The sequence below is a fragment of the Acomys russatus genome, chromosome 28, assembly GCF_903995435.1.
Source record: "Acomys russatus chromosome 28, mAcoRus1.1, whole genome shotgun sequence".
Classification (NCBI taxonomy): Eukaryota; Metazoa; Chordata; class Mammalia; order Rodentia; family Muridae; genus Acomys; species Acomys russatus.
Window position 1 is genome coordinate 23691637 of NC_067164.1, and position 27646 is coordinate 23719282.

General features: G+C 43.6%; 1 protein-coding gene and 1 pseudogene across 2 annotated transcripts in view; one reads left to right on the forward strand and one right to left on the reverse strand.

The window, feature by feature from the left end:
• Positions 1-27646, reverse strand: part of Helq (helicase, POLQ like) — a 41684-nt gene that overhangs the window by 7366 nt on the left and 6672 nt on the right. Inside the window, exons 4-14 of one of the 2 annotated variants that reach the window (XM_051170305.1) lie at positions 26934-27134; positions 26316-26388; positions 22168-22265; positions 19124-19222; positions 16943-17088; positions 14236-14475; positions 10654-10795; positions 10224-10328; positions 5379-5598; positions 3100-3257; positions 1544-1642 (exon numbers count right to left, since the gene is read on the reverse strand). In XM_051170305.1, the coding sequence (XP_051026262.1) occupies positions 1544-1642; positions 3100-3257; positions 5379-5598; positions 10224-10328; positions 10654-10795; positions 14236-14475; positions 16943-17088; positions 19124-19222; positions 22168-22265; positions 26316-26388; positions 26934-27134 (1581 nt within the window). Of the gene's footprint in view, positions 1-1543; positions 1643-3099; positions 3258-5378; positions 5599-10223; positions 10329-10653; positions 10796-14235; positions 14476-16942; positions 17089-19123; positions 19223-22154; positions 22266-26315; positions 26389-26933; positions 27135-27646 lie in introns of those variants that run through there. The other variant, XM_051170306.1, reaches the window with a different exon arrangement.
• On the forward strand, positions 17355-17796 carry LOC127210608 (dynein light chain roadblock-type 1-like; annotated as a pseudogene).

Sequence of the window (27646 nt, forward strand, 5' to 3'; positions counted from 1 at the left end):
TTTTTTTTCAATATGGAGAAATAAATTATATTTTAAAGTAAATAGCATTTTCTTCAGAATTTAAAATAGTGATATGTTTAAAATACTAAACTAGTAAATAAATTATTAAATATTTAATTATCACTTAACAAACATTGACTATATCAAACTGTAATAAAATAGAATTCTAGATTCCAATTTTAAAAGATGCCTTATTTTAATGTGGTAGCATTTAGTATGATTTTGGTTTTACTTTACATCTTAGAGGTTAATATAAAAGGTTTTAAGGACATATTTGTATTTAGCATTTTGGAAATCGAGACCTAGTCAGTTCTAAAGTAAAAGACCCAATCTGAACGTCGTGAAGTCTTTGCTTTAGGCCACTGCACTGCATGGGCCAGATGCACCATCCAGTACAGATCAGCCGGAACGCCATCACCAATTATTTAAAATAAAGCTAGAGCTGCCCACACACACCTAAGTACATGGAGGAGATGGTAGGGACGACAGTTAGGTTTTGGTAGAAGTTGGAATAACAATGGACATGCAAAGAGGACGCGGTGTATCGAGTGGGACTGGATGGTTACCAAGGAGTTATTTGTAGGCATCAGACTCAGTTTTGTTTTGTCCCAAGACATGAGGATTTTATTATTTGCTTTATAACTAACAGCTGCTTAATTACCCGAAATTGTCAATATCTGCCAATGTGCTATACATTCGTTTTCTACTTTTATTACAGTTTATTTGTTATATAGCAATGATTTCATCATGACATGTTCATATGTGTATCACTCATCACAATCATTCCTTCACTACCTTTTCCCCTCACATTACCTGAATTTTAAACAGGAAAAATGCAGGATAGAAGACAAAACAATCTTAGCTTATCCACTTCAATCTTCCAAAATGCTTTATATACTTCAAGGATTAAGTTGGGACTTTGGGGTCTTTGGAGACAGGGTCTCACTATGTAGAGCAGGCTGGCCTCACAGAAATCTGCCTGCCCTGTCTCTAGAGTGCACTGGGAGGCTTTCTGAGAACACTGAATTACAACCACAACCGCAACCGCAACATCCAGGCCCCTCCTGTGCAGAATCTGTAATATCCAGTAGGACAGTTCATGTGGTTTCTGGAAAGCACACTGGCTTCTTTAGGGGATGGACGCTTAGTGGAAGAATGCTCATGTAGCCCATGCCAGTATCAGGGTTTCATCAGCACTACACATACATACACATATAAGCTACATATATTAACATGCATGCATAAGAGCTATTATAAAAACATTTACTTCAAATTCAACTTACACACACAGTTACATGATATTGTGCAAATACTTTATAATAGAGGCCTAACAGATTAATGTGTTTTTTGGTTTTTTTTTTAAAGAAAAGTCTTACTGTGTAGCTCTCTGTAGACCAGGCTGGCCTTGAACTCACAGAGATCCACCTGCCTCTACCCCCCAAGTGCTGGGAAACAAAAAGATCGAGTTGATGAAGGAGATGATACAATGACACTACTGTTGTTGAGTGAATTTATTAATTAGAAAATGAGAGCGATACAGCACCTTTCTGATGGCTTGCCCGGACGCTTTCTTCCCAATAAAGCTTTCGGAGACTCCAAGAAGAGCGGCTACATTTTGCTCTGCTGGACTGAGTTGACTAAACTACACAGAAAAGGGATAAACACATGGAAAAAGGAAAATTGTAGCTTTAAAAGTCTGTCATTTGAGCCTAATCTGGTACTAATTCTGAGGTCACATTTTCATAATTTTAATGGACAAGGAAAAACCCCACAACATTTATAAGTATTACATGTTTTAAAAACAGAAGATCAGGCCGGGCACAGTGGAGCACGCCTGTAATCCCAGAACTTGAGGAGGCAGAGGCAGGCAGATCATTGTGAGTTCAAGGCCAGCCTGGTCTAGAAAGTGACTCCAGGACAGCCAAGGCTACAATGAGAAACCCTATCTCCAAAAACCAAAAACCAATATAGAAATAGATATAGATAGGTAGAGATAGATATATGATTAGAAAATAACATACTTTATAGAATTATCATCAAAAGCAGAATATTGTTCCATCAATACCAGACTACAAATGATGGTGGTTCCATGGAATTACATGGTTTAGTGATGGCACAGCTGTCTTGCTGTGTAAGCACACTCTCATGAACTTATCACATCGCACTTCTCAGAACACGTCTCCATCACTAGGAAGCACATGGCACTGCATGAAGAGATGGCCACAAGTGTTTTTTATGGACTTTAATATTATAGTGAGTTAGAAGAGGAAAAAGATAAAAGGGAAGGGTTTGAAAGCAACTGTGTCATGTACTACCACGTCAAAAACTTCTGTAATGACTTAAAAATGACACTATAGAAACTTCCTGAGATTAAAAAGCTGTGGACTAGGAGCTTGACGATCCGGTCCCAAGGTAGAACACACACTTATTATACACAAAGCTTTGGGTTCAATCTTTAAAACCGTGGGGCGTGTGGAGAGGCCAGCCACTGTTTGCCTAATGTAATCCTGTGTATTCATCCAGCCAGTGTCCACAGGGAGACATCACAATATGTTATTCTGCTGATTGGTTTTATTACACATAGGGCCGACTCGCTTGTGTTACTGACTATAAAATAAACACTCTTTGTGCGGTGCTCACTGCACAAGCATGACGACCTGAGTTCAAGGCCTAGAACCCTTGCAGAGAGCCAGGTGTGGTGGCACTGAGCTTGAATCCCAGAACCGAGATCAGAGACAGGCTCATGCACCAGTTAGCCTACACTAAGTGGTGAGCTCCAGGTCCCACTGAGAGATCCTGTCTCAAAAAACAATGTAGGTGGCTCCTGAGGAATGACACCCGAGGTTGGCCTGATTGCACACCCACATACAAACATGCACACCACCTCAATACACATATACACACACAAAAATATTTTTCAAAAAACCCAAAAGACATATATACATGTGTGTGAATGCCATAATAAGACCAATTATTTTGTATAATTAACATAAAGTGGTCTAAACAAAGAAGAGAAAGAAACTCTGAAAGACAAAATGGTTCAACAGATCAGTTGACAAAAGTCCTAAGAAGTCTAAGCTGAAAATCCCATTTTCTCACCTGCCTGAAGTACACCATCCACTCGGGCTCAGACTGAGCGACAAGGTCATAGGGCGTTGTTAGGTAGACCAGATGGAGAAGGCTTTCCAGTACAAGTCCTTCAAGACCTTTCTTCAAGTCTCTATACAGAGTGTCACAATAGGCCAAATCAATGGCTCCTAAAGAAATACACAAACACAAATTCAGGAAGTGACTGGGTACACGCTTAGCCAGGGGTGGTGTGCGTGTGTTTATCCCAGCCACAGCTATGCAGCAAGCCTGAGGCCAGACTGACTTATGTGAGACCCAGTACCACCCCCCCCCCCCCCAAAAAATCCAGCCTGGAGTAGTTTGAATATCAGCCAATGTATCTAACCTTTCAGAGTTTAGGTTCCTCACCTTTAAGAGACAATAAAGCACAACTGAGTCACAAACGAGGAAACATACACGAAGATCTGGGCTTTGTAAACTGGGATAATTCCCACACAGATAACATGAATGTATGAGAGATATGCAAAGATATCATGATGCCAGGCGGTGGTGGCGCATGCCTTTAGTCCCAGCACTCTGGAGACAGAGGCGGGTAGACCAGTCCCAGCCTGGTCTACAGAGTGAGTTCAGGAAAGCCAGGGATACACACAGAAACCCTGTCTCAAAAAACAAACAAGACAAAAAATATTATGATACTGGTGTGTTTGTGCCTGTAGTGTTATAATAAAAAACGAACACTTTGCAGGATTGAAAATAAACAAATATAAAGACTTATTTGCTATTCTTGTTGGCTGCGGAGCTCGGCCAAGGTGTCACGCACACTAGGTGTTCTACACCGGGATAGTTCAGGTTCTAGATTAAAGCCTGTGTGGTAGTCAGTTAACTATACCAGTCACATCTCAAATTCTCTTATCTATAATGATCTTGGAGGCTACTGTAATGTTATGTATCAATTCGTAGACAGTTCGGATACAACTACTCTATTTTTGGTAATTTAGTCAGAAAACCATTTCAATGTATACCCAAAATAAATTGAGATGCCCTGTTTATATGCCATGTGGCTGTTTATAAAAAAATCATAATGTTCATAAATAAAAAGAAGGCTAAATAATTTATGTTGTAGCCCTATTTCGGATGAGCCCAGCATAAAAGGAGCGTGGGCCTGGACTCTCAGTGTGGGCCCACATGTGATCTCAGCCACTTAGAGGCTGGGGCAGGAGGATTCCAAGTTCAGGGTCTGCCTGGACCACAGTGGAGCAGCTAGCCTGGTCAATTTAGCGAAACCCAGACTCAAAAATTAAAAGAGAAAGCTGGGGATGTAGCTCAGTGGCAGTGTGCCTGCCTAACACGTGCCACCTTGGGTTCATGGCACTTTGTAAATAAGCATGATTTCATTAAAAAGTGAACAATGTACACAAATACACATGTATCTATGCAGAAAAATACAGTCAGGTGGCACTGCCAGGACACACTGCCCTTGTGTAAACGTGGCAGAGACACCATTAGGTGCTGTGACCTTTCTGAAGCACTAAGATGTGTGTGGCCAGCGCTGTCTGACATGCTCTGTGGTGGGGAATGTGTTTGGAGCAGCGTGTACTGAACTGAGAACACTGTGGGTTCCTGAGGAGTGAACTAGGCAAGCCATGGACTTCTGATAACATAATCCCGAGTTCTGATATATGTGTGTGCACGTGTGTGCCGGAGGATGGAGGCCAGGGATGAAGTAGGGTTCCTCAGTCATTCCCCACCTTACTATTTGTGACAGACTCTCTCACTGAACCACTGGTTGGCCAGCCAGCTGCAAGGACCTACCAGCGTCTGCCTACTGGGATTGCAGACTCACACATGTCTGTCTCTTTGTGTGGATGCTGGAGTTTGAACTCAGGTTGGTCTTTATGATTTTACTGACTGATGAGTGAGTCATCTCCCTAACCTAAGATTTTTTAAAAAGAGCAGACATGTGTTACTTTTCAATAAGTAAATTACAATATATTCAACAGGAACTAAATCCCAGCTGGGTGTGGTGGCACACACCTTTAGTCTCAGCGCTCGGGAAGATTACTCATGGCAGGACATTACGGCATGTGCTGCTGAGGGAGGGGCGGGAAGGAGGCGTGGCCATCTTCTCTGCATACCTGTGCAATTACTTACAAAAAACAGTATTTTCAACTTTTGAAAGCTAAAGTAGCTTGCAAGAGTAATGCTCCTAATATGAAACCACAAATTAAATCTAAACAAAGAACATAACTTAAGATCCTTTGTTTCTAGTACATTTCCTTAGAAAAATACTGAGACTTAGGTAAACCTACCCTTAAAAGAAGCTTGGCCCAACTTTGTAATGTGGAAATGACACCGTAGCTCCTCAGGATTGCTGTGGCTGTCTTTCTGTAGCAGTCCCTTCTCCGTCAGGTGTCGAAGTGCATCAACAGTTAGTTCCCAGAGACTTTTTTCTTTCAATAAAATCTTTTGCTGAACACCAAAAAATGTACCATTCATAAACTCATATATGTCACCAAGACTTGTTGCAATCTGAAAGAATTGAGGGCATCATTGGAGCATTTCCCTGAGTTCAGGAAACAGTATTATTCACTTTCATTTCTTTCTTTCTTTTTTTTTCGAGACAGGGTCTCTCTGTGTAGCCTTGGCTGCCCTGGACTCGCTTTGTAGACTAGGCTGGCCTTGAACTCACAGTGATCCACCTGCCTCTGCCTCCCAAGTGCTGGGATTAAAGGTGTGCGCCACCATGCCTGGCTCACTTTCATATCTTAAAGCGATTTGAAGAAAAAAAAAAGCACAAAATCTACACAATTAAAAATTAACAAGAGCTGGCACAGTGACACACTCCTGTAATCCAAGCACTGAGAAGGCAGAGGCAGGAGGATCACTGTGAGTTCGAAGCCAGCCTGGTCTACAAAGTGAGTCTAGGACAGCCAAGGCTACACAGAGAAACCCTGGAACTTGCTCTGTAGACCAGGCTGCCTTGAACTCACAGAGATCCACCTGCCTCTGCCTCCTAAGTGCTGGGATAAAGATGTGTACCACCACACCTGACTCCTATTTTATTATTTTAGTTACATACCTGTGTGTGTGTGATGAGGCCTGTGCATACCAGTACAGGCGCCTGTGGGGGCAGAGGTGCTGGATCCGCTGGAACTGGAGTTATAAACCACCTGATGTGGGACCTGGGAACTGAACGTGGGTCCTCTGCAAGAGCAGGACCAGCTCCTAACTCCTGAGCCATCCTCCAGGCCCCAAATACTGCTTGGTTTTTATATTATCTCCAAAGCTGTGTTCTGTTCAACCTCTCTAGCCAATTCTCCCCAGGTCCACTCTGAGTCTGTGTGAAATCCTCTCTTCATCCACTTCTACCTACTCAGGGAAGCATGCTTTAGTTCTAAAGACTGCATTAAAGATAAAAAAGCAACATGGAAAACACAGCGGGCAGGGTCTACTGCCCCAGCATCAGGTGAGGTTTTGGCAGAAGGGTTACCTAACTCACAGTCTTTCCCTCCCTCTGCTGTCCTGGGTTCCCGTTCCTGTCCTCGTACGCCTTCTCCCCTCCCCTCCTGTTCATTATTACAGGTTACAACAGTGATCCCGATACCCTGCACTTGGTATTCAGATGTACAACTCACTCTGAATTAGAACACGCTTTTATTAGCCAATTTCACCAAAGTCAGCATGTTATATTAAAGTATGACCGATCAATAGCTCTAACAATTCTGATGATACTTCAACAGGAGTATTTAAGTAGTCATTTCATATTAAACCAATATAAGGGATAATAAAAAGATTATGGGGCACTCATTTTTGTATTGCTTCTCTCTTTGCCTTTATTAACAATTATTCTTAGTATTAATCAAGCTCCAGTGCACTTGTAAGCTACTGTGGAGCTGATGTTCAGTTTGTGGATCGCTGGGGTGGTTTGGATGAGAAGTTCCCAGAGTCGCAGGCATCCACATACTTGCTCCCAGGCTGGCAGTGCTGTTCCTGTGGGGCCTTGCTGGGGTGGGCTTTGACAGTTCCCACTCAGAGCCCTCTGCTTCCTGCTTGCAGTGTGAGCTGTGAGCGCTCTGCCTCCAGCTCCAGCGGCATCCTGTCCCCACCACTGTGGACCCTAACCCAAACTCTTCCTTCTAAACATTGGGTTGTGGTGTCTTAGCACACTAACAGGAAACAGCCACTGCAGTCTGCACAGCTCCTTTCCTGACCGATTACAGCTGACGTGGCAGAAGGCCAGGTAGAGTAGGAGACTGATTTGTCTTCAAGTCATCTTTCCACTCCTCTCTGGAAGGCGTGGCCATGATTTAAACCTCTGTCTTCTTTTGGACAAGGCCAAAATCAAGTTTGTTAAGTATGTATTGAGTGTCAGCTATATGCAAGCATGGTGTAAAGCACTGCGACTCAAAGGTCAACAAACAGAGTGTGAGCTCTGCCTTTACAGGCCTTTTAGAGCAGGAGTGCATTATTAGCTGAATAAAAGTAACACAAACATGATCTCCAGCTGACTGGTGTAGCTAAAGGAAAGGAAGGCAGCTCTGTGAGGTAAGTAACAGACTGACTCAGAGGCGCAGGGAGCGCATCCCCAGGGAGGTCACGGTTAGACTAAAAACTGCGGGTGAGGAGGACCAATCAGATAAGGGTATACTGAGTGTGAGGCTAGATGGAGGGGAGGAGGTGGGTAAGTCCCAAATCCAGGGGGCATTAAGATACTAGTGTACCTTATTTTAGAGAAATGAGAACAGAAAGCCAGGGTTTCTGGAACAGAGTGCACGGAGCATGCGAGAGGCTAGGCTAAAGGCTGGCGGAGGCCACGCTCATCAGACACCAGGGTGAGAAGTTTGGGACTAGACTCTTGTTTTTTTTCTGGGTTTTTTTAAGACAGGGTTTCATGTAGCCTGGCTTGCCTTCAACTCCTGATCTGTCTGCCTCCACTTCGCAGGTGCTCGGCCTATGGGTATGTGCACTACTCCCCCAGCTTTTGGGGTTATTATCATTATTATTTTTAATTTTATTTTAAGACAGAGTCTTACTATGTAGTCCTAGCTAGGCTACAAAAACAACAAAAACAAAAACCAACCTTCCCACCTGTCTTCCAAGTGCTAAGATTAAAGGCACTGTGGAATATGCTTGGGTTCAATTTTTACCGCATTAGGAAACCACTGACCAAGTTTAAGCGGAAAGAGTGACATATTATGCATATTTTGTGGTTATTCTGTGTGACAATTACTTGGAGGGACTGTGGCAGGACAGGCTGCAAGGAGACCATCAGGATACAGGGTAGTGCAGGTCTACAGTGGACAGCAGCTTACTGCTCTTTGCTTCTAATTCAGTGTTTGTGAAAACAGAAACTATACTTAATTCAAGGATTGAAGATAAAAGGAAGTATGTGGCAGAGTGTCTGAAACATGGATATGGTAAAAAAAAAAAAAAAAAAAAAAAAAAATCAGGGGCTTACTGAGTCCCACGATGTAGCTGTCACAATCTTCCGGTCATTGTGTGTCTGTAGGGAGGCTCAACTCCATCCTCTCAGCCTCTGACATCACACTGTGCAAGTCACAAGGCTCGGTTGGTATCAGAGCCACGTTCTTACAAAGTCTCTATGTTGACTGCTATGTCTCTGATGGCTAAGCATGTTCTCCTATTACCCAATTACACCATATAGTCTGGGGTAACTTTTTCCACCCAACCTTCCACTCTTCATTACCCTTCTTCAATTAAGTGTCCAGCCTGCTCACTAGTACCCACATCACAGCCCCTCTCCTGTTAGTGTCCAGCCTGCTCACTAGTACCCACATCACAGCCCCTCTCCTGTTAGTGTCCAGCCTGCTCACTAGTACCCACGTCACAGCCCCTCTCCTGTTAGTGTCCAGCCTGCTCACTAGTACCCACATCATAGCCCCTCTCCTGTTAGTGTCCAGCCTGCTCACTAGTACCCACATCACAGCAAACTTTTTTTTTCTTTCTTGCATTCTACTCTAAATATCTAGAATGGCTTATCTCTTCCTTCTGTGTCTAATCTGTGTCTCTCCGTCAACCTCAGTGCATTTAATTCTTTTTCTTTCTTTAGACTTTGATGATTCTACAGTGGCCAGATATTTCATCTGCAAGGAACCAAAGCCTGTGATATCGCTTCTTCAGTTACGCCTCACACTTTTACTTCCATGTTCATTCTAATGAGGACAGGCTACATGCTGAGCTAAGAACAATAGTTTTGAAGATAGAAAAAGCTAAATTCAAACTCCAGCTTTTACTACTTTGTACTGGGGCAGAAGGACAAAATTTAATTAACTCAAGACTAAATCTAAAAGAGATTAATGAATAAAAAATAATCTTTGTTTTCCAAGACAGGGTTTCTCTGTATAGCCCTGGCTGTCCTGGACTCACTCTGTAGACTGGCCTTGAACTCACAGAGATCCACTTGCCTCTGACTCCCAAGTGCTGGGATTAAAGGCATGCGCCACCACCGCCTGGCTCATCGTTATTCATACTTGATAAAGGCAGGACAGGTCTCTAAGATGCTGTTACACACTAGTAAACCCATGGCAAGTTGACTCTTGTAAGTAAAAAATGCACTTACTACACCTGGCTGCAGAACCTCAGAGCTTGGTACCATTCTGCTCAGCAGAGCATCAGTTGCTGCCCTTCGCGTTTGCAGCCGGGGCTTGGTATAGCCACCTCATGCTGAGGAGGCTGGACTGTAGCACAGGATGACACTTCACTTTTAACGTGAGCAAGAGGTGACGGGTTGTCACATGTCTGGACCCGCTATTTCACAGCTTCCACAATACTGTCTCCTACAAAAATACCTCTTGGTAGGTATCAATTATCATCTGATTTCTTATATTTCTTCTAACTGAAGAATAAAAAGACCTAGATTTAGAGTATTTTAAAAGAATAACTTATTTATTTTTATTTTAAGTACATTGATGTTTTGCCTGCATGTATGCTTGTGTGAGGGTGTCAGATTCTCTGGAGTTGGAGTTACAGACAGTTGTGAGCTGCCATGTGGTTGCTGGGAATTGAACCCAGGTTCTTTGGAAGAGCAGTCAGTGCTCTTAACCACTGTGCCATCCTTCTAGGTCTAATTTGCCTGAATTTTTAAAAACGTCTATCAGGTAATAGTTGTTATATTTAAAAACTTTAAAAATTACCTTCAAACCAATTAGAGAGAGAAACAAACTCTGGATCCCCTTTGTGAACTCCTCAACAAGATGGCTGTAGCAGTTTTCCAGTGGCCCATTTATTAGGTCCAGGACCTATAAAAGTTAAAGCAGTATTTTGTTTTGTGCTGCTACCTAACAAACAGTGTTCCACATAAAGGCCTCACAGTTTGTGAGATCTCTGGAAGCCCCACACTCCTCCAAAGCCAAAACAAAACCATATTACAAAATCCCCAAAGAGCAGGAATTAACAGATGTTCTATAAAGTAAGAATAAACAGAAAACTATTTTTCATTGTCTGAAATATAAAAATATTTGAGGTGCTCTACATCTCAGTCATACAGGAGGCCCTATCGCTTAAGCAGCACTGGTAGGTGGTTTTAAGAGACACCTCACGTGAGGCTGGCCAGGCGAGCAGTACCTGCTGTTTGTCTTTTTCTTGTAGCAGCAGAATGCTCTCCCCAGCAGTGTCTATGCCAGCCCGGCCAGCCCTGCCGACCATCTGCTTATACTGGTTCCTCTTTAAGAATTTCTTAGCCACGTAGGGAGCTCTCAAGATGACTCTACGGAAGGTATAAAATGAAAAGTGATCCTCTAGTAAAACTCAATTCCATTTTACTTATGTGTTACTATATGCAATGACACGTTAACTTTAAACAAAACCGCGTTTACAATGCATCTTTGATGTCTTTTGTTCTTACACATGTTATCTGCAATTCTTAGAAAATGTTTAGGGTATCCTTATTATTATTATTATTTTTTTTCTTATGTAGAAATGAACTGCAATTCAATGGTGGCTTACCTTAAGCCACAAAATCACCTGAACCAGCACCATCACCTGAACTCACGTCTCTGTAGTTGAGAGGCCCATGATAAGTCTACAGCAGTGCTCTCCAAAGCTTCTCAATTTTATACCCCGGAACTAAAAGACAGCCTTGTACCTCCACCACATGCTACCGACCGATGGAGTCACATTGTCTTTAACTATAAAGCACTGGAGATTTCAACTGGCTTTAGTCTACAAAACCAGCTGTTTCAGTTCTGCTCACGCATGAACGAGTCTGTAGGCAGCTTTCCTCTCCAAAGGGAAATGAAGACGCTGTCATTTTGCCTACATTATCAACTTCTTTATTTATAAGTCTCAACAGACTGTCTAGATTTGATAAATACTTGAAGAAAACAAACATAAAAGAAAACTAATGAGAACACCCAGAATAAATGACTAACTATAGCAAATAAACAGGGAACAGTAAAAAATTTTGAAAAATTGTTAATAGTATCCACAGAAAATTCCACAGGGAATCATATCCACTGTATAAAAGCAGACTGCTACAAGAAGTGCAATAGAATTCTTGAAAATTTAAAATTCATTTACAGTCTAAAGAAAATAATGAATAAACGTAAGTAACAGAACAGTGAAACCTAGCTTTCTATATTGCCATCGTATTAATCCACTCCCACACCTTCTTATCCCTTCCCACTTTGCTAACCTACTTCTGTGTTTTTAAAAAAATGGATTTTTTGGGATGGTGGTGTTGGGGTTTGAACCTGGGGCTTTCTGGGTGTTAGGCGAGCACTCTGCATGGTGGTGTTGGGGTTTGAACCTGGGGCTTTCTGGGTGTTAGGAGAGCACTCTGCATGGTGGTGCTGGGGTTTGAACCTGGGGCTTTCTGAGTGTTAGGTGAGCACTCTGCATGGTGGTGCTGGGGTTTGAACGTGGGGCTTTCTGGGTGTTAGGCGAGTACTCCGCATGGTGGTGCTGGGGTTTGAACCTGGGGCTTTCTGGGTGTTAGGTGAGCACTCTGCATGGTGGTGCTGGGGTTTGAACCTGGGCCTTTCTGGGTGTTAGGCGAGCACTCTGCATTGCACTGCTTCCCAGTCCACTAAAAACCTGGATTTTATATGTAGGTAAAATCGGAGAAAAAAAGAGAGTTGACAGCTTGAACCACACATCTGTACCTCAGTCTGGCCAGTCACAAGAGAAGACTGTAAAGACGATGGAAGATGGAATACAGAAATGACTACCAACAGTTCTAAGATGAAGAAAATCATAAGGCTCAAGCCGGAGGCACTCACCAAGTGCCACGCCCTGCCTGAATGCCAAGTAGGCGGGGACTGTTGGGACTAGGCTGCCTGGGCTCCAACCTAGGCTTTAAAATGCAGTTATTTGGTATGACATTCAACAAGATGACGATGATGATTATCAATTATTACTATTACTGGTTTGCTTTTTGAGACAAGTTTTCTCGGTATAGTCCTGCTGTCCTGGAACTCACTCTGTAGTCCAAGCTGGTCTTGAACTCACAGAGATCCACCTGCCTCCGCCTCTCAAGTGCTGGGAAAGTTAATTATTTTATAGATTTCAATTCCATAAAATGTTGGTCATAAATTGTCAGAGTTGAATAAATAAAATGTTAAAGAGCGAGGCACCAGGGGTGGGAGATGGTGATGTGGGAATAGGAGGAATCATCACAACAAACTACAACGAGTGCGACTACACACCAGGAGGAAAATGAAGGTTAAAAACGGAAGTGTAAAAGCTGCTGGAGCGGCTGGCTCAGTGGATAAGGCACTGGCCTCCAAGACCGATTCCATGTGTTCTAGCTCCAGGACCCACAAGGCAGATGGAAAAAACCCAACTGACTCCTGCCTCCTGAAGTTGTTCCCCAACATGAACAATCACACTGTGACACGCATGCTCCTTCACCCCACAGAATGAATATAAAACAAAGAAACTTTTGAAGAGGAGAAAACACAGATCCATACGGAAAGAAAAAGCTGGTGCCATACTGTGAATGGTGGAGCATGTCTTTAATCCCAGCAGTTAAGAGGCAGGGGCAGGCAGACCTTTGTGTATTCAAAGTCAGGTCTATGTAGTGAGTTCCAGACCAGCCAGGGCTAACAGTGTGACCCTGTCTCTAAATAGGTTATATATATATAAAACTGCATAATTAACAACTATGAGTTTGAGACTTAAGACTGTATACCCAGTAGAAAAACATTTTTTAATGTTCATAAAAATTTTGTGAAAATAATTTGCTAGAAAAACCCCCATCATGCCAGATATGGTAGCGCACACCTTTAATCCTGTGCTTGGGAGGCAGAGGCAGGTGGATCTCCGTGATTTCGAGGTCAGCCTGGTCTACAAAGTGAGTCTAGGACAGCCAAGGATACACAGAGAAACCCTGTCTCCAAAAACCAAAACCAACCAACCAAACAAAACAAAACAAAAAACTCATCATCATGAGTTATAAAGAGAAGTCAATTACACAGTTTTATAGTTTTACAGTTTGGAAATATCTGAAAAGGTAACCAAGGATCTGACCTTAAAGAGCTATTGCATTCATGCTGGGTGGTGATGGTGGCAGCAGTGGCGCACACCTTTAATCTCAGCATTTGGGAGGCAGAAGCAGGAGGATCTCTGAGTTCCAGATCAGCCTGGCCTACAGAGTGAGTTCAAGGCCAGCCTGGTCTACAGAATGAGTTCCAAGACAGCCTGGGCCATACAGAGAAACCCTGACTCCAAAACAAACAACCAACAAACAAAAAGCTAACACAGGTTTAACTAGCTCCTCCCCTGGGGACTGAAACACGTCATCATACACGTCAGGCTACTGAACTCCACCCCAGCCTGGCTTTTCAAACTAGCTCAGTAACATTTCAATAAAAACTTTTAAATGAACTCTTTAGGTCTTGTCAAATCTTCCTGGAAGCAGAATCAGATCCTGGTGCCACAAGATTCATGCCTCTATTTCCACCATGGAGGATGGAGGCTGAGGCAGGATCCCTCCAGTCTGAGGCCTGGGCTATAGAGACCCTGTCTCACAAGCTGAAGACACAAGCAGACAACCACACACATGAAAGCGAGAGGGTGCAAGAGAGAGGAACTAAATACCAGGAAATCTGTTTTCCATTAAAATGTTAAAGGGAACAAGGCAACTCAGCCGAGGAAAGCACTCGGTTCTTCTTGCCTCCCATTGACAACGCAAAGAGGACACCTTACCTCCGAGCAGGCAGATTGACGCCTGCTGCCAGGGTGGATGTGCAGGTGAAAAGGCAGAGCACACCTGTGGAGTAGGCCTCTTCCAGAAGCTTCCGTTCATCAGTAGTTAAACCACTGTGGTGATAGGCAATTCCAAACGGGATAGTACGCTTCAGGATAGGACACACTTTGCCACTGCCGATGTTCCTCAGGTGTTTAATCACTTCACTTTTTTCTTTCTCTCTGTGGTTGAGATATTCCCTAGAAAAAAGATCCATTAGGCGCATCAGCCTGGGACTGGAGTAATGAGATCAGCAGTTAAAAAACAGACTTCTTTTCCAGAGGATGGGGTTCAGTTCCCAGCACCCACATGGCAGTTCACAACCATCTGTAACTACAGATGGCATCAGGCATATACATGGTACACATGTGTGTGTGCACACGTGCAAAGCACCCATATACATAAAAATAAATCCATTTTTAAAAGGAAGAAACAAGAGCTGCTGAGCCATAGTTAAGACGGTGCGTGCTGCTTTTCTTTTAATCCAGCGTGCTAGCATCCTTCTAGTTATGTGTTACTGTGATCATGTAAATACACAAAATGTTCTTAGTGTGTGCTTTGTACGCATGTGCATGTGTTTGTATTTGTCTACACGGGTGTAGACATGTTTTTACAAAGAGGCCAAAGGTTGACTTCAGATGTTTTTCTCATCATTTTCCACTTTGGCTTTTGAGACAGAATCTCTCAGTAAACCCGAGTTCACGGGTCAGCCAGACTAGTTGGCCAGTGAGCTGCAGGGAGCCTCCTGTGTCTCCCCAGCATTGGATTATAGGTATGCACTGCCATGCCTGGCTCTCACAAGGGTGCCAGGGACTCAAGCTTGAGCTCTCTGACGGAGCCATCTCCCCAGCCCTATAAAACATTCCTTTAATTTTACTTCTTACTTCACCAACCACTGGAAACACTCTCCACGTCCTTTCGTGGGTCACAGAACTCTATGGAGAGCTCACTAAAGCTAGGGCAAGTCCAGCTAGCCATACAAACACAACGCTTTGGCTACAACTCCCGAAGCTGAGCGTATGGACTTCCTGAACGTTATTCCTACATTTCCTATGACATCAGGGTTAGATCCTGTTCTCGATGCTATGATTATTTCTTCTACAATATATGTCTTTATGGGAGATGGTTTCTTTTATTTTAAGCCATAAATTTCCTGCTCTGAAAATGCAAACATACGATATGGCAAGAAGTCTAAACACTAACACTTTAGAAACCTCAACAATATCTTAAATTATGCTAAAAGTTGAGTAATTCTGTAAGAAAGCTTAAATGATTAATTTCCTTATTTCTCTTAGTGTAAAACAAATTTTAAAAAGTGTGTGTGTGTGTGTGTGTGTGTGTGTGTGTGTGTGTACATGGGTGCAGGTGTCCCTGGAGGTCAGAGGTGCTGACTCCTCTTGGAGCTAGAGTTCCAGGCAGCTGTGAGACTCCTAAGATGGGTGTTGCAAAGGGAACTTGGCTCAGGTCCTCTGGAAGAGTAGAAGTGTTCTTAACCACTGAGCCATCATCTCCCAGGCAAATGCACTTAGCTTTTTTGTTCGTTTGTTGGAGACAGTGCTTCACTATGTAGCCCTGGCTGTCCTGAAACTCACTCTGTCCACCAGGCTGGCCTCAGATTCACAGAGATCCTTCAGTTTCTGAGTATAGGGATTAAAGGCGTGAGCTATCACACTTGGCCCTTCCCCCCCCTTAAATAATCAAAATCATCACTGTAAAGGCAGACTATCAATCACTGGAATTCAACTCATTGATTGCACCTTAAAAGTTTTTATCATTGTACTGTCCAGTCAACTTATCCCTAATTTAGACCAGTCTATGCCAGTAGGATTGGGAGGGAGAGTGGAGAATGACCAGATTAAAAATTCACATTTATAGTCTATGACTACTGAAATAGCCTCAGGTAAGGGGCCAAGCAAGGGTGTAAAAATTAAAAAACAAAAAAACAAAAAAACAAAACCCACACAACAAACAGGTGCAGAAGACAGAGAACTGTCAGTATTTACAGACGTCTTACACTTTCTTGGTGGACACAGCAGAGCTCAAATTAAAACAGCTCAAACTCCTAAGCCAACACATTTCTAAAATTCACAGGAAATTATATCTGGTGCCCAGACAAAGTAAGAAACGGAGGACAGTGGCTAACAAAGAGCAGGTTCAGCAGCAGACATGACCTGCCTCAGAGTGGTGACTCATCCTGCCTCTGCTCTATGTGGCCCACCTGGAACATTCCCAGACATGCTGACTGGTCTGAGATGAACCCGGGGCCACTGCTCAGCCAAAGCTTCAAATCTAAGCCTCTGTGGTGTTCATTCTAGAATTTTCTACTTTAATGCGAATTCCAGTTTAAACTTAAAGGTCAATTCCTTCAGAACCTTATAAAACAATATGCTGCTCTGTTAAGAAAACAATGATCTTATCCCAGCACTTGGGAGGCAGAGGCAGGTGGATCTCTGTGAGTTAGAGGCCAGCCTGGTCTACAGAGCAGGTCCAGGACAGCCAACGACCTGTCTTGAAAACAAAAACAAAAACAAAAACAAAAACAAAAAAAAAAAAAGAAAGAAAAGAAAAAAATAAAGAGAACAATGATCACTCAACAAATAGAATATATTATTCAGTCTGTAATTTATGACAAAAATAGAACAGATTTCTTAAAAAAGCTAAACATACTTGCTTAAAAATTTGCACAGCATTTCCGCTACATTTTCACAGTTCTTTTTACTGGGACAAAACACTAGGCAGGAATAGTCAGGAATAACTTCAGTCACCAATGCCACCAAGTGATCAGGATCCATCTTTTTCAGGGCATCAGAATACTGCAAAACAAAAAGCTATGCATTTGCCAACTATAGAAGCCCAGAAAGTTTCCCATGTGTAAATCACCAACCAGTTTTAAATGGCTCAGTTATCTCATTATTAAAAAGAAAGACAAAAGCAACATAAAACATCAAATGTTCTATTTTCTTCTTGAGTTATTTGTTAGAGAATTGGTTGGGGCACACTTAGTCTAAAAAGATGATTAAACAATTAAAAATTAGAAAGGCGGAGAACTGAGTGTTGGCAACTGCTGGATCAGTCCAAGATGGCAGAGGTGGAGGAAACACTCAGGAGACCTCAGAGCCAGAAAGGTGTGCAGGGCATCGTCATGGTGAATACAGAGCCAGAAAGGCGTGCAGGGCTTTTGTTGTGGTGAACACAGACCCAGAAAGGTGTGCAGGGCATCATTGTGGTGAACACAGAGCCAGAAAGGCGTGCAGGGCATCGTCGTGGTGAACACAGAGCCAGAAAGGCGTGCAGGGCACTGTCAGGGTGAACACAAGCATTCCCACCAAGAGTGCCACGGACAATCCCACCACCACACAGTATGCCAACCTCATGCAAACTTGAAGGCATGGAGCACTGTGCCTGAAACTGACCCCCAGGAGGGCCTAACCTTCCTTCAAATTCACTCCATGACAAACGAAATTATGGTGGCACCGGCTAAAGACTATTTCCTGATTGTGATTCAGAATGCAACTGAGTAAGCCACTGTTTTGGCTTCCTGTGTCATTCCTTAATTCAATGCCTCCCCCTACCAATTAGTGTTAATCATGTCAGTGGGCACATGGTGGTCGCCTGACAGCCCATGTAGGCCATGTCATTGACGAAGGGCAGCTTGGCCCACCCCACCAAGGAGTGCCTGATGATCCAGTCAATTCACAGGAAAGGCCAAGTCGCATTTCCAGGCTTTGGGAGAAGATTGTGGTAAGCCCACGCCCAGCGTCCTTCTGACCTTCAGCTCACTCTGACACCCTTGGAAGGCCTGTTTTTTCTCTAACTAAAAATAATTTCAATGCCCCTCCCCCACAAAACAATTAAAAATTAAGGAAGTGAAAACAGCTCAAGTTATTAATAACTTTATTATATGCCCACCTCCACCTGAGCAGAACCAAAGGCTCAGAGGGAAATGAGGACCTAGCGGCCACAGTCAGAGGACTTCGTACGTGAATTGTGACAGTTCCTAACACTCCACAGGAGCAAGAGGAGGCGCACAAAGGACATGAAAAAGTGGAGTCATTTAGAATCTCCCTACTTCCTGTTATTTTCCTGAAAACTAAGATATAGATAGATTTAGAATATACCTCACGAAACCCTAAAGCTGTGATAAAACTGCTCCCTTAAATAACCTTCACGCCAGTGGAAGCCATTAGCATGCAGACACGCCACCACGCCAACGTGTCCGTTGGACTATACACTACTGTCTTATTGTTACTGGACGGATGGCATATCCACTGCATATGACTCAGGAGCCAAGAAACATCTTACTGGTTCATTAGTTAGCCAGGTGCAAACAACCTAATAAGTACTTGGCTCAAAATTCAGTAGTCATTTGAATAAAAAACATTCCATTTAGCACACGAGCTCACTGGCAGGATGTGTGCACATGTGGTATTGCCTTTCAGACTTTAGAATCCGATTGCACACAGCCCTGTTCTACTAGTTTTCCCACAGTATCGTTCACAGCAGCTATAAAATACCCAGCTTCACAAAGATATGCCAAAGGGAGGTATCCAGTGTGATCCAATGCTTAAACTGGAACTAGGATCCAGGACACTACAATACAGGAGGACACAGGGGTAGTGTGGGCCTCGCGTGTATATGTGAGGCCCTGGCTGGTCTCTAGCAATGCAAACAGAACAAGGAGGAAACTAGCTGTTTTCAATCAGCAGCTTGCTGTCCGTGACAGGTCAAGCACCCTCCCACATCAAACTTTCCCTCCATGCAGACCAACTAGACCAACTGAGTCCGCTGCAGTACTCAGCACACCTAGGCTCAAAGGAGGGAGCCTGGATTTAAGGGTTTCCGTCATACCTTATAAGTCAGGAGACGTGAAAAGGTCATGCCATTCGCAGCTCTGCTGTCTACCTCATATAGTGTGTCATTTACTTTCAGGTATTCTTTTAATTCAACCTTGAGGGTTAAAAGGAAACAGTGAATTAATATAAAAGTTGCGGTATGAGATTTTATAAAATGTTTTAACAAGGGCAGCCACACAAAGACCTCAGCTTTTCTAGGACACTGTTGTAGACAGCTTCATCTTGAATGTTCCAGCTTTGACATTTCCCTTTGCCTCTCTTTTCCTTCACACAAAAATAGGAATTAATATCCTTGAACGATTCCCTTCAAATTGACTAGTATCTATTCCAAAGGACACCAGGTCCGTGTGTGTTTGTCACAGGCAGTAGGAATGAGGGGCTGGAGATGACGGCTCAGGGGTTGAGAGTGCTTGCTGCTCTCCTAGAGGACCGGAGTTCAGTTCTCAGCGCCACAGCAGCTCACAGCTGCTGGCAACTCCTGGTCCAGGGGGAACGTTGCCTTCTCTGGTCTCTCCAGGCCCACGAACACACGGCAGACACTCATTCACATACACACAGACAGAAGAACTAAGTAAACAACGAAGAAGAGATGCAGGAATGGGTGGCTGTCCTCACATCCTCTCCCTCTCCATCTTCTTCCTTAAGATCTACAATTTTCTGTGTGAGTCATCAGCTTTAATTTTAAATGTCACTTAAGTACTTGTGGACAGAAAGCTTGCAAATGGTGGGGAGATGCGTGTATAGGCGTGTACAAGTGCTCACACATGCGTGCACACGCGATGGGAGGACACACGTCAGCTGTCATTCCCCAGGCGCTGTCCATCGTATTTTTTAAGGCCGTCCTCTCACTTCCCTGAAGCTTGCCAAGGAGGCCAGGCTGGGCCTCCTGTCTTCGCCCTTGGGTTGTGAGACGTGTGAGCACGCCTGGCTTTTCTGTGTGGGTTCTGAGGACTGAACTCAGGCCCTCCTGTTGCCAGGCCAGCACCTTATCAGCTGGCTAGCCCCAGCCCTCAGGTCACTGGGTTTTAAAAATGGATTCATACTTTTTTAAAAAGTAGATTCTTTTTCTTCCCCTTGGTTTTTTTTTGAGACCTGAAACTTGCTCTGTAGACCAGACTGGCCCTCAACTCAAGAGACGTACCTGCTTCTGCCTGGGATTAAAGGATTGTGCCTCCAATGCCCAGCAAAACCAAGGAGAGTCTTAATTTGACATCTAAGGTCAGAAAATATTTCCTGAATTTTTTTTGTATTATGTACAAGTGTAAAAACAACAAATTTCAAGATAATGTTTACTGAACACCAAAAAATTATTTTCTAAAAACCTAGACACAGAACTTCCACACTGGTACTTCAGACAGATAATACATATACATTACATACTTTCTTCAATAACTAGGAATTATACTTTTTACTTTAGTCAAGCATTTTGGGAATGCTGCTATTAAGTTTAAAGTTAAATGCATGTAGGCCAAGTATGGTGGCAAATCTGTAATCCCAGTACTTGGAAGGTGGAGGCAGGAGGATCAGGAGTTCAAAGTCACCCTTGGCTAGGTAACTAGTTCCAGGCCAGTCTGGGATATATGAGGCCAACCAAAATATAAAAATTAAAAAAGAAAATCCATGTCAAACCTTAGCTTATCTTTACAAGTTCTGTAACTGCCAAAGCACAGATGCTTGAAAAGATTTTAAAAGCATTTTTCTTGACAGGGTCTTGCTAGACAGCCCAGGCTAGCTCTGAGCTCAGAATGTAGCATAGGCTGGCCTAAAACTCAAGACTCCTGCTTTAGCCTCCTGAACACTGGGTTACATGTCTGTACCATCTAGTATGGCTAAGGGAATTTCTTTCTTTAAAGAAAACAATGTTTTTAGAATTCATACACAAGCATTACATTTACATAATTTCCATCCCCTTTCTCCCTCTGTTCTTTTCTTTCTCAAATTCATGACCTCTTTTTAATTATTGTTGTGTACACACACACACACACACACACACACACACACACACACCACACCCGGTTCATTCAGCAGCTTGTAGCCTAGAAGTGTTTAGGCATGACCACCTGAGACTGGATAACCTCTCGGGTGTTCATCCCCGAGAAGATTGGCTGTCCTTCTTCTCTTGTTTTATTTCATTTATTTATGTGTATGGATGCGTTGCCTGCTTTGCATTTTGCATGTGCACCACATGTGTGCAGTGTCATTGGAGGCCAGAAGACACCGAGTCCCATGGGACTGGAGTATATAAGAACTTTGTGAGCCACCACATGGGTGCTGGGAACTGAACCTGGGGCGTCTGGAAGAGCAGTCAGTGCTCTTAACCACTGCGTCATCTCTCCAGTCCTTTAGCAGCCACTGACTGTCCGTGGCTTTACATCTAGCGGTAGGGCTTTGTGAGACTGAAAATGAGCAGCGTTTAATTAATTTTCATGTGACGTTACATGGGGTCATGTAACCATCTGTAGTGTTGCTGAAATGGGAGCTCAGCTAGACTTCTCAATGTTGACAGGAGGCCCAAATGTGTCTCATGAAATCTCGCCCAATTAAAACATTGACTTCAAATACTAAAAAGTGAAAGCCAAAATGAGTTCTGGGAAAACTCGCTCACCCACTGTTCCCTGGGGACTCACTCTCCATTCACTGGTGCAGGTGGTATAAACTGTGGCAGGTTGCTGGAACCAAGGTCCCTGGCCTCACAGTATACGTAAACTCTATACGTAAACTCTATACGTAAACTCTATACGTAAACTCTATACGTAAACTATCATCATATAGCTACGCTGAGCGGGATTGTGCACCTTTAACTCTCAGTTGTTTTAAAATACACCACATTTGCCACTCTTCTTTCTTTTCTTTTCCTTTTTTTCTTTTTTTTTTTTGGCGGGGAGTGAGGGGGTGGGAAGGGGGGGAGTGATTTATCTCTGCGGCCTTGGGTGTCCTGGACTTGCTTTGTAGACCTGTCTGGTCTCGAACTCCCAGAGATCCTCTTATTTCTAAGTTGAAGACATAATAACCAACACAGTGCAAACCTTGGGTACATACTGGTCTGAACTGACTCGTGTAATACTCGGCTTTGAGAAACTCCTGAAGGTCGTCTACGTTGTTTAGCGTTGCACTCATGCCGATAATCTGAGTTGTTTCTAAAAAATCAAAGTATTAAGAAAAATGTGTCATTTATGTCCTAAAATAGTTTTAGGACAACTTCAGTGTTATCCTGCCCAAGTAGGCTAGTAAAGGAACAGAAAGATGAGATGCAAGTTGAATATCCTTTATCTGAAATGTTTCAACCAGAAATGTTTCAGATCTGGGACTTTTATCAGATTTTAGAATATTTGCATATACATAAAGAAGAATCTTTATGTATGAGGTTGTCTTCATGCAGACCCTCTCCCCGCCCTGATGGGGCATCCTAGAAGTGCTGATGGGGCCCTCTTCATCTAGGATGCTGGCTCCATGCCACACACTTGTAATCCCAGCACTCAGGGAGGCAGAGGCAGGTGGATCTCTGTGAGTTTGAGGCCAGCCTGGTCTACAGAGTGAGTTCCAAGTCAGGGCTACACAGAGAAGCCTTGTCTAGGGGAGGGGGTGGTGGTGGGAAGTCCGAGCACAGAGTCTATCTGTCTCTCATGTGCCTTACAGCGCTAAGGGAGCGCTTTATGCTGCTCCTAGGGTGGCTGTGTTTGACTGCACCCCACCAAATGAGGACAGCAGCAGTTGCCTCTTGTGGTGCTAGAATACCATGAAAAAGCCTCAGACCATTCTGGATTTCTGATTCCCAGGGCAGAGACAGTAACCAATCTGACGGTCACAGAATGAGACCTTTCCGGCAGCTTGAAAGGACACTTCATGAGACGCCTAAGAAAAGAAGGGGCGTCAGCACTGTGCAGCACGTCTGGAGCTGGAGAGGACACACCACTTGATGAGCTCCAAACTCTGTAAGACAATCCCAGAGTCTGATAACGTAGTGCTGACTGGCTTGGAATTCACTATGTAGCAGGGCCTGCTTTAAAGCTCACAGCAATTCTCCTGCCTCGGCTTCCTAAGTGCTGAATTACAGGTGTAAACTACTTTGTTTATCTAGTCTCAAACTTTTGTGTTGTATGAAAAGTCTCTTATATTGTCAACTTAAAGAAAATATTTCGAAAAAGCAGGCATGCAGTGCAGGACCATAATCCCAGCCCCTGAGAGGGAGAAGTGGGGATCAGGTGGTCAAGGCCAGCCAGAGCTATATAAGACTGTGTGTAAAGAACAAAAACAAGGGGCTGGAGAGATGGCTCAGTGGTTAAGGGCACTGACTGCCCTTCTAGAGGTCCTGAGTTCAATTCCCAGCAACCACATGGTGGCTCACAACCATCTGTAATGTGATCTTATTCCCTCTTCCAGTTTCTAGGCATACATGCAAATAAAGCACTCATTACATGGATAAAACTTTAAAACAACAACAACCTACAAGGAAACAAAAAAGAGTAGCAGGAAGCTCATAAGGCTGAATGAATTTCCAGACTTAGCTATGATTTAAAAACTAAAGCTATGTCTTCTTAGCTTGTTTCTTCGTTGACACTGCCTCATGTCTTGAAATGACCATGCAGGGTGCTACCTGAGAAAGGACAAGGTGGACTGGAAGCTGAGCAAGCAAGCAGAGGACCAACTGAGAAAGTCAGTGCTAGAAATATTGGGGTGTCTGCAGAATATGAGAGGCTACTAACGGAGGCGAATGGTAAAATTGTAATTGGGTTTGCATTTGTAAAGATCTCCTTATCTACACTGGATAAGTCAGGCCTGGAGGGGGAGAATGAGAGAGCGTGATATGGGTAGAGGGAGAACCTGGGGTTTCTGCAGCAATCTGGCAGGAAAAGGAGCGAGGAGAGACCTGTGAGCGGATTCTTAGTGTAACTAGACAGGAACAGGGTGCTGTCAGAGTGTTCAGGAGTGAAGATTATGGGACCCCGTGCTTGATATGCTGGGGTAGAAGGATCATCTGAGGCCGGGACAGTCCAGGCAACACAGCAATGTGGAAAACTTAAAAAGGCTGTGAGATTCTGCTTTAGCTACCTGCTGGTAACTGGTGGCGGAAAGTTCAGACTGAAGAACGGGTTTGAAGGAAATGAACTCAGGTGCGGCTGAGCAGTGCGGCTGCTCATAAACCACTGACCTCGCAGACACCACCTGGAAGGCAAATGTAACCTAGAAATAAGACTGCGTCATCAGCACCCGACAGTCAGCAGTGTGACCATCCTGGCAGTGACAAAGATGCGCACGCTCAAGAGACTCTTAACACTCCTTTCTGCTCAGACCACTGAAAGGACAGATTTCAGGGAAGGTGACCTCCCTAGGGGGTCTCAGGTTGAGATGAAGAAAAGGCTGTGGCCTTGGCATCCAGAGCAGAGGCCTGCCTCCTAGAAAGAGTTTTCACATTTCTCACGACTCCTAAGATCACCCCATAGGAAAGACTGAAGCTGAGACAGATAAGCCAGGGATGGGCAGGACTACATGCTGGCCAAGACTGTATACTTCTTGCCTTTATCAAACTGTAGAATGTCCTATCACTGCCCTTTCATTTTCACTGGTGCTGGCAGGGACTATATCTATTCACTCTCATAACTCTAGCACCAGAAACAGCGCCTGGAAACAGTAGCTGCCCAATAACTTAAAAAAGAAAAGAAATGACTGTGAGAACTACAGTGTGCCTAAATGTCATTACTTTCACAATTTTAAAACCTATCTTTGAGGCTGGAGGTATAGCTCGGTATTTGAGTGCATGATATGTATGAGATTACTGATTCAATTCCTGTCACTCTCCAATAAAAATGTTATCAAATGACATTATAGTTTTTCCACATATAAGGTAAGCAATACAATACCACATCATTAAATAAAGAGATGTTTAGAATATTTTATGCATATTAAAGACAATTAGATGTTGCAAAAACAGTTCCTTAAAGTGACTACTCAAATGTAGTTTTGCCAGGCATGGTGATGGGTGCACACCTTTAATTTCAGCACTCAGAAGGCAGAGGCAGGCTCTCTGTGACTTCGAGGTCACCTTGTCTACAAGCCAAGTTCCAGGCCAGCTAGAGTTGTATAGTAAGACCCTGTCTTTTTTGTTTGTTTTGTTTTTTTTTCAAGACAGGTTTCTCTGTGTAGCCTTGGCTGTCCTAGAATAACTCTGTAGACCAGGCTGACTTGAACTCACAGAGATCCGCCTGCCTCTGCCTCCTAAGTGTTGGGATTACAGGTGTGCAACACCTCATCCATTAAACCCCCCCCCTTTTTTTTTTGGTTTTTCAAGACAGGGTTTCTCTGTGTAGCCCTGGCTGTCCTGGACTAACTTTGTAGACCAGGCTGGCCTCGAACTCACAGAGATCCACCTGCCTCTGCTTCCCGAGTGCTAGGATTAAAGGCGTGCGCCACCACTGCCTGGCTCAAAACTCTGTCTTAAAAAAAAAAAAAAAAAAAAATCAGGCGGGCATGGTGGCACACCCCTTAAATCCCAGTACTCAAGGAGGCAGAGGCAGGTGGACCTTGGTGAATTATAGGGCAGTCTATCCAGAGAAACTTTGTCTCAAAAACTTCCTCTAAAAACAAACAAGCAAACAAACATCAGAAAAAGTACATACTGTTCTACTGGGAAGACAATGGTGATGCTGCTGAGGGAAAGGGTGACAGCCAACCTTATCCACTGCTGTATGAAGCCAGCGTAAAGGCAGCACACGCTCTCATGGAGCCCTCACAACTGCGTCACCAGGCCAGCACCATCACAACCTCCATTTTACAGAGTGATATGGAGGCTGACGATGTGACTAAGCATGCCGTGGGAGCAGTGTGACAACAGCTCTGCTAGCCAGGCGCTGTGGCGCACGCCTGTAATCCCAGCACTCAGCGAGGCAGAGGCAGATCTCTGTGAGTTCAAGGTCAGCCTGGTCTACAAATGGAGTCCAGGACAGCCGAGGCTACACAGAGAAATCCTTTCTGAAACAAACAAATACACACAAACAGAAAACAAAAACAAAACCCCAAAACAAGTCTGCTCCAAGCACCTTTGTAATTCTCACCCATCCACTATGTTCTTTCAACAAAAATTTATAAGCTTGCAAACTGAGCCAGGAACCTTAAGTGTTTTGTTTGGTGTAATATATAGTGACAGAATTAAGCTGTTTACACACAGAACTCGACGACAAGTCAATACTCACTGCTAGTGTAGAGCACTTTTGCCAGGGTCATCTCCAGTATGGCACCGCGGCTCCCTTCACCAATCATGTGCAACTAGGAGAGTGGAAGGTGGGGGCAGAGCAGTCAGTTTTCATGTACTGTCCATAAAGAGTGACTACAGAACTCTAGTTCATAAATACGACCTCACTAGCACGTCAGGTTAGGAGAATTCGGGTCAGCATCCTGACACATCTGGGATTTGATAAGTACCATTATAAAATGTCTCCAAAGACACACATTCACAGTTCAAGAAACATCTGCCGTAAGACCAAATTTAAGATTATCCAGCACAGGGCTTGAGAGATGGCTCAGTGGTAAGGGCACTGTTTGCTCTACCAGAGGTCCTGAGTTCAATTCCCAGCAACCATATTGTGGCTCACAACCATCGGCAATATGATCTCAAGCCCTCTTCTGGTGTGCAGATGTAATGCGGATAGAGTACTTATATACATATAAATAAACAAATATTTATTTCAAAGGCTATCTAGCATGAAATGCCTCCCTTTGTGCTCTGTGTATAATAGGTTAGTTACTGCGAGGACCCAAAGCATAGCTGGGAAAAGGAGCCAATGTAATAAGCACGATGGATGTTGACCAACCTCATCGACGACAACCAGACCTAGTGTGCTGATCCTTCCCGTTTCAATCAAGGAGTTCACCAGGCTATGCCCTTTCTCAATAGTGGCAATATACAACGACTTCTTTTCCCTCCTTTTAGTAGGAGGAAATCTTCCTTTGCTTCCAGCATATTCTTCAACAAAGAAACCAAGTTCTACACCAAAACTTGATAAACTGGAAATCTAGAGTATTAGTTCAATAAACAAAAGCACAAATAAGAGACCAAGTTAAAAGTACTCACAGGGGAGTCTCTCCATCTAAAATTGTCCCCATTGGTCGGTCCAAGCTAGGAACGCCTATCTAGGAACTGCTGGTTTTGAAATAAGGCAGTGATCTTTCCAAATAAGCACATGTGACTTTTTGATTAGTTATTGAATGCGGATGGGAGTTCTGTCTGCTATGTATCTGTGCACTGTGAACAGGCAGCCCTTGGACTACAGTTACAGGTGGTTTTGAGCCACTATGAGGGTGTCAGAACTAAACCCAGGTCTCCCTGAAGAGTGCTAGTTAGTGCTTTTAACGCCTCTCCAAGCCTCATATGTGTTACTTTTATTTTATTTTATTTATTTTTTAAAAGATTTATTTATTATTATGTATACTGTACTCTGCTTGCATGTACACCTGCATGCCAGAAGAGGGCATCAGATCACATTACAGATGGTTCTGAGCCACCATATAGTTGCTGGGAATTGAA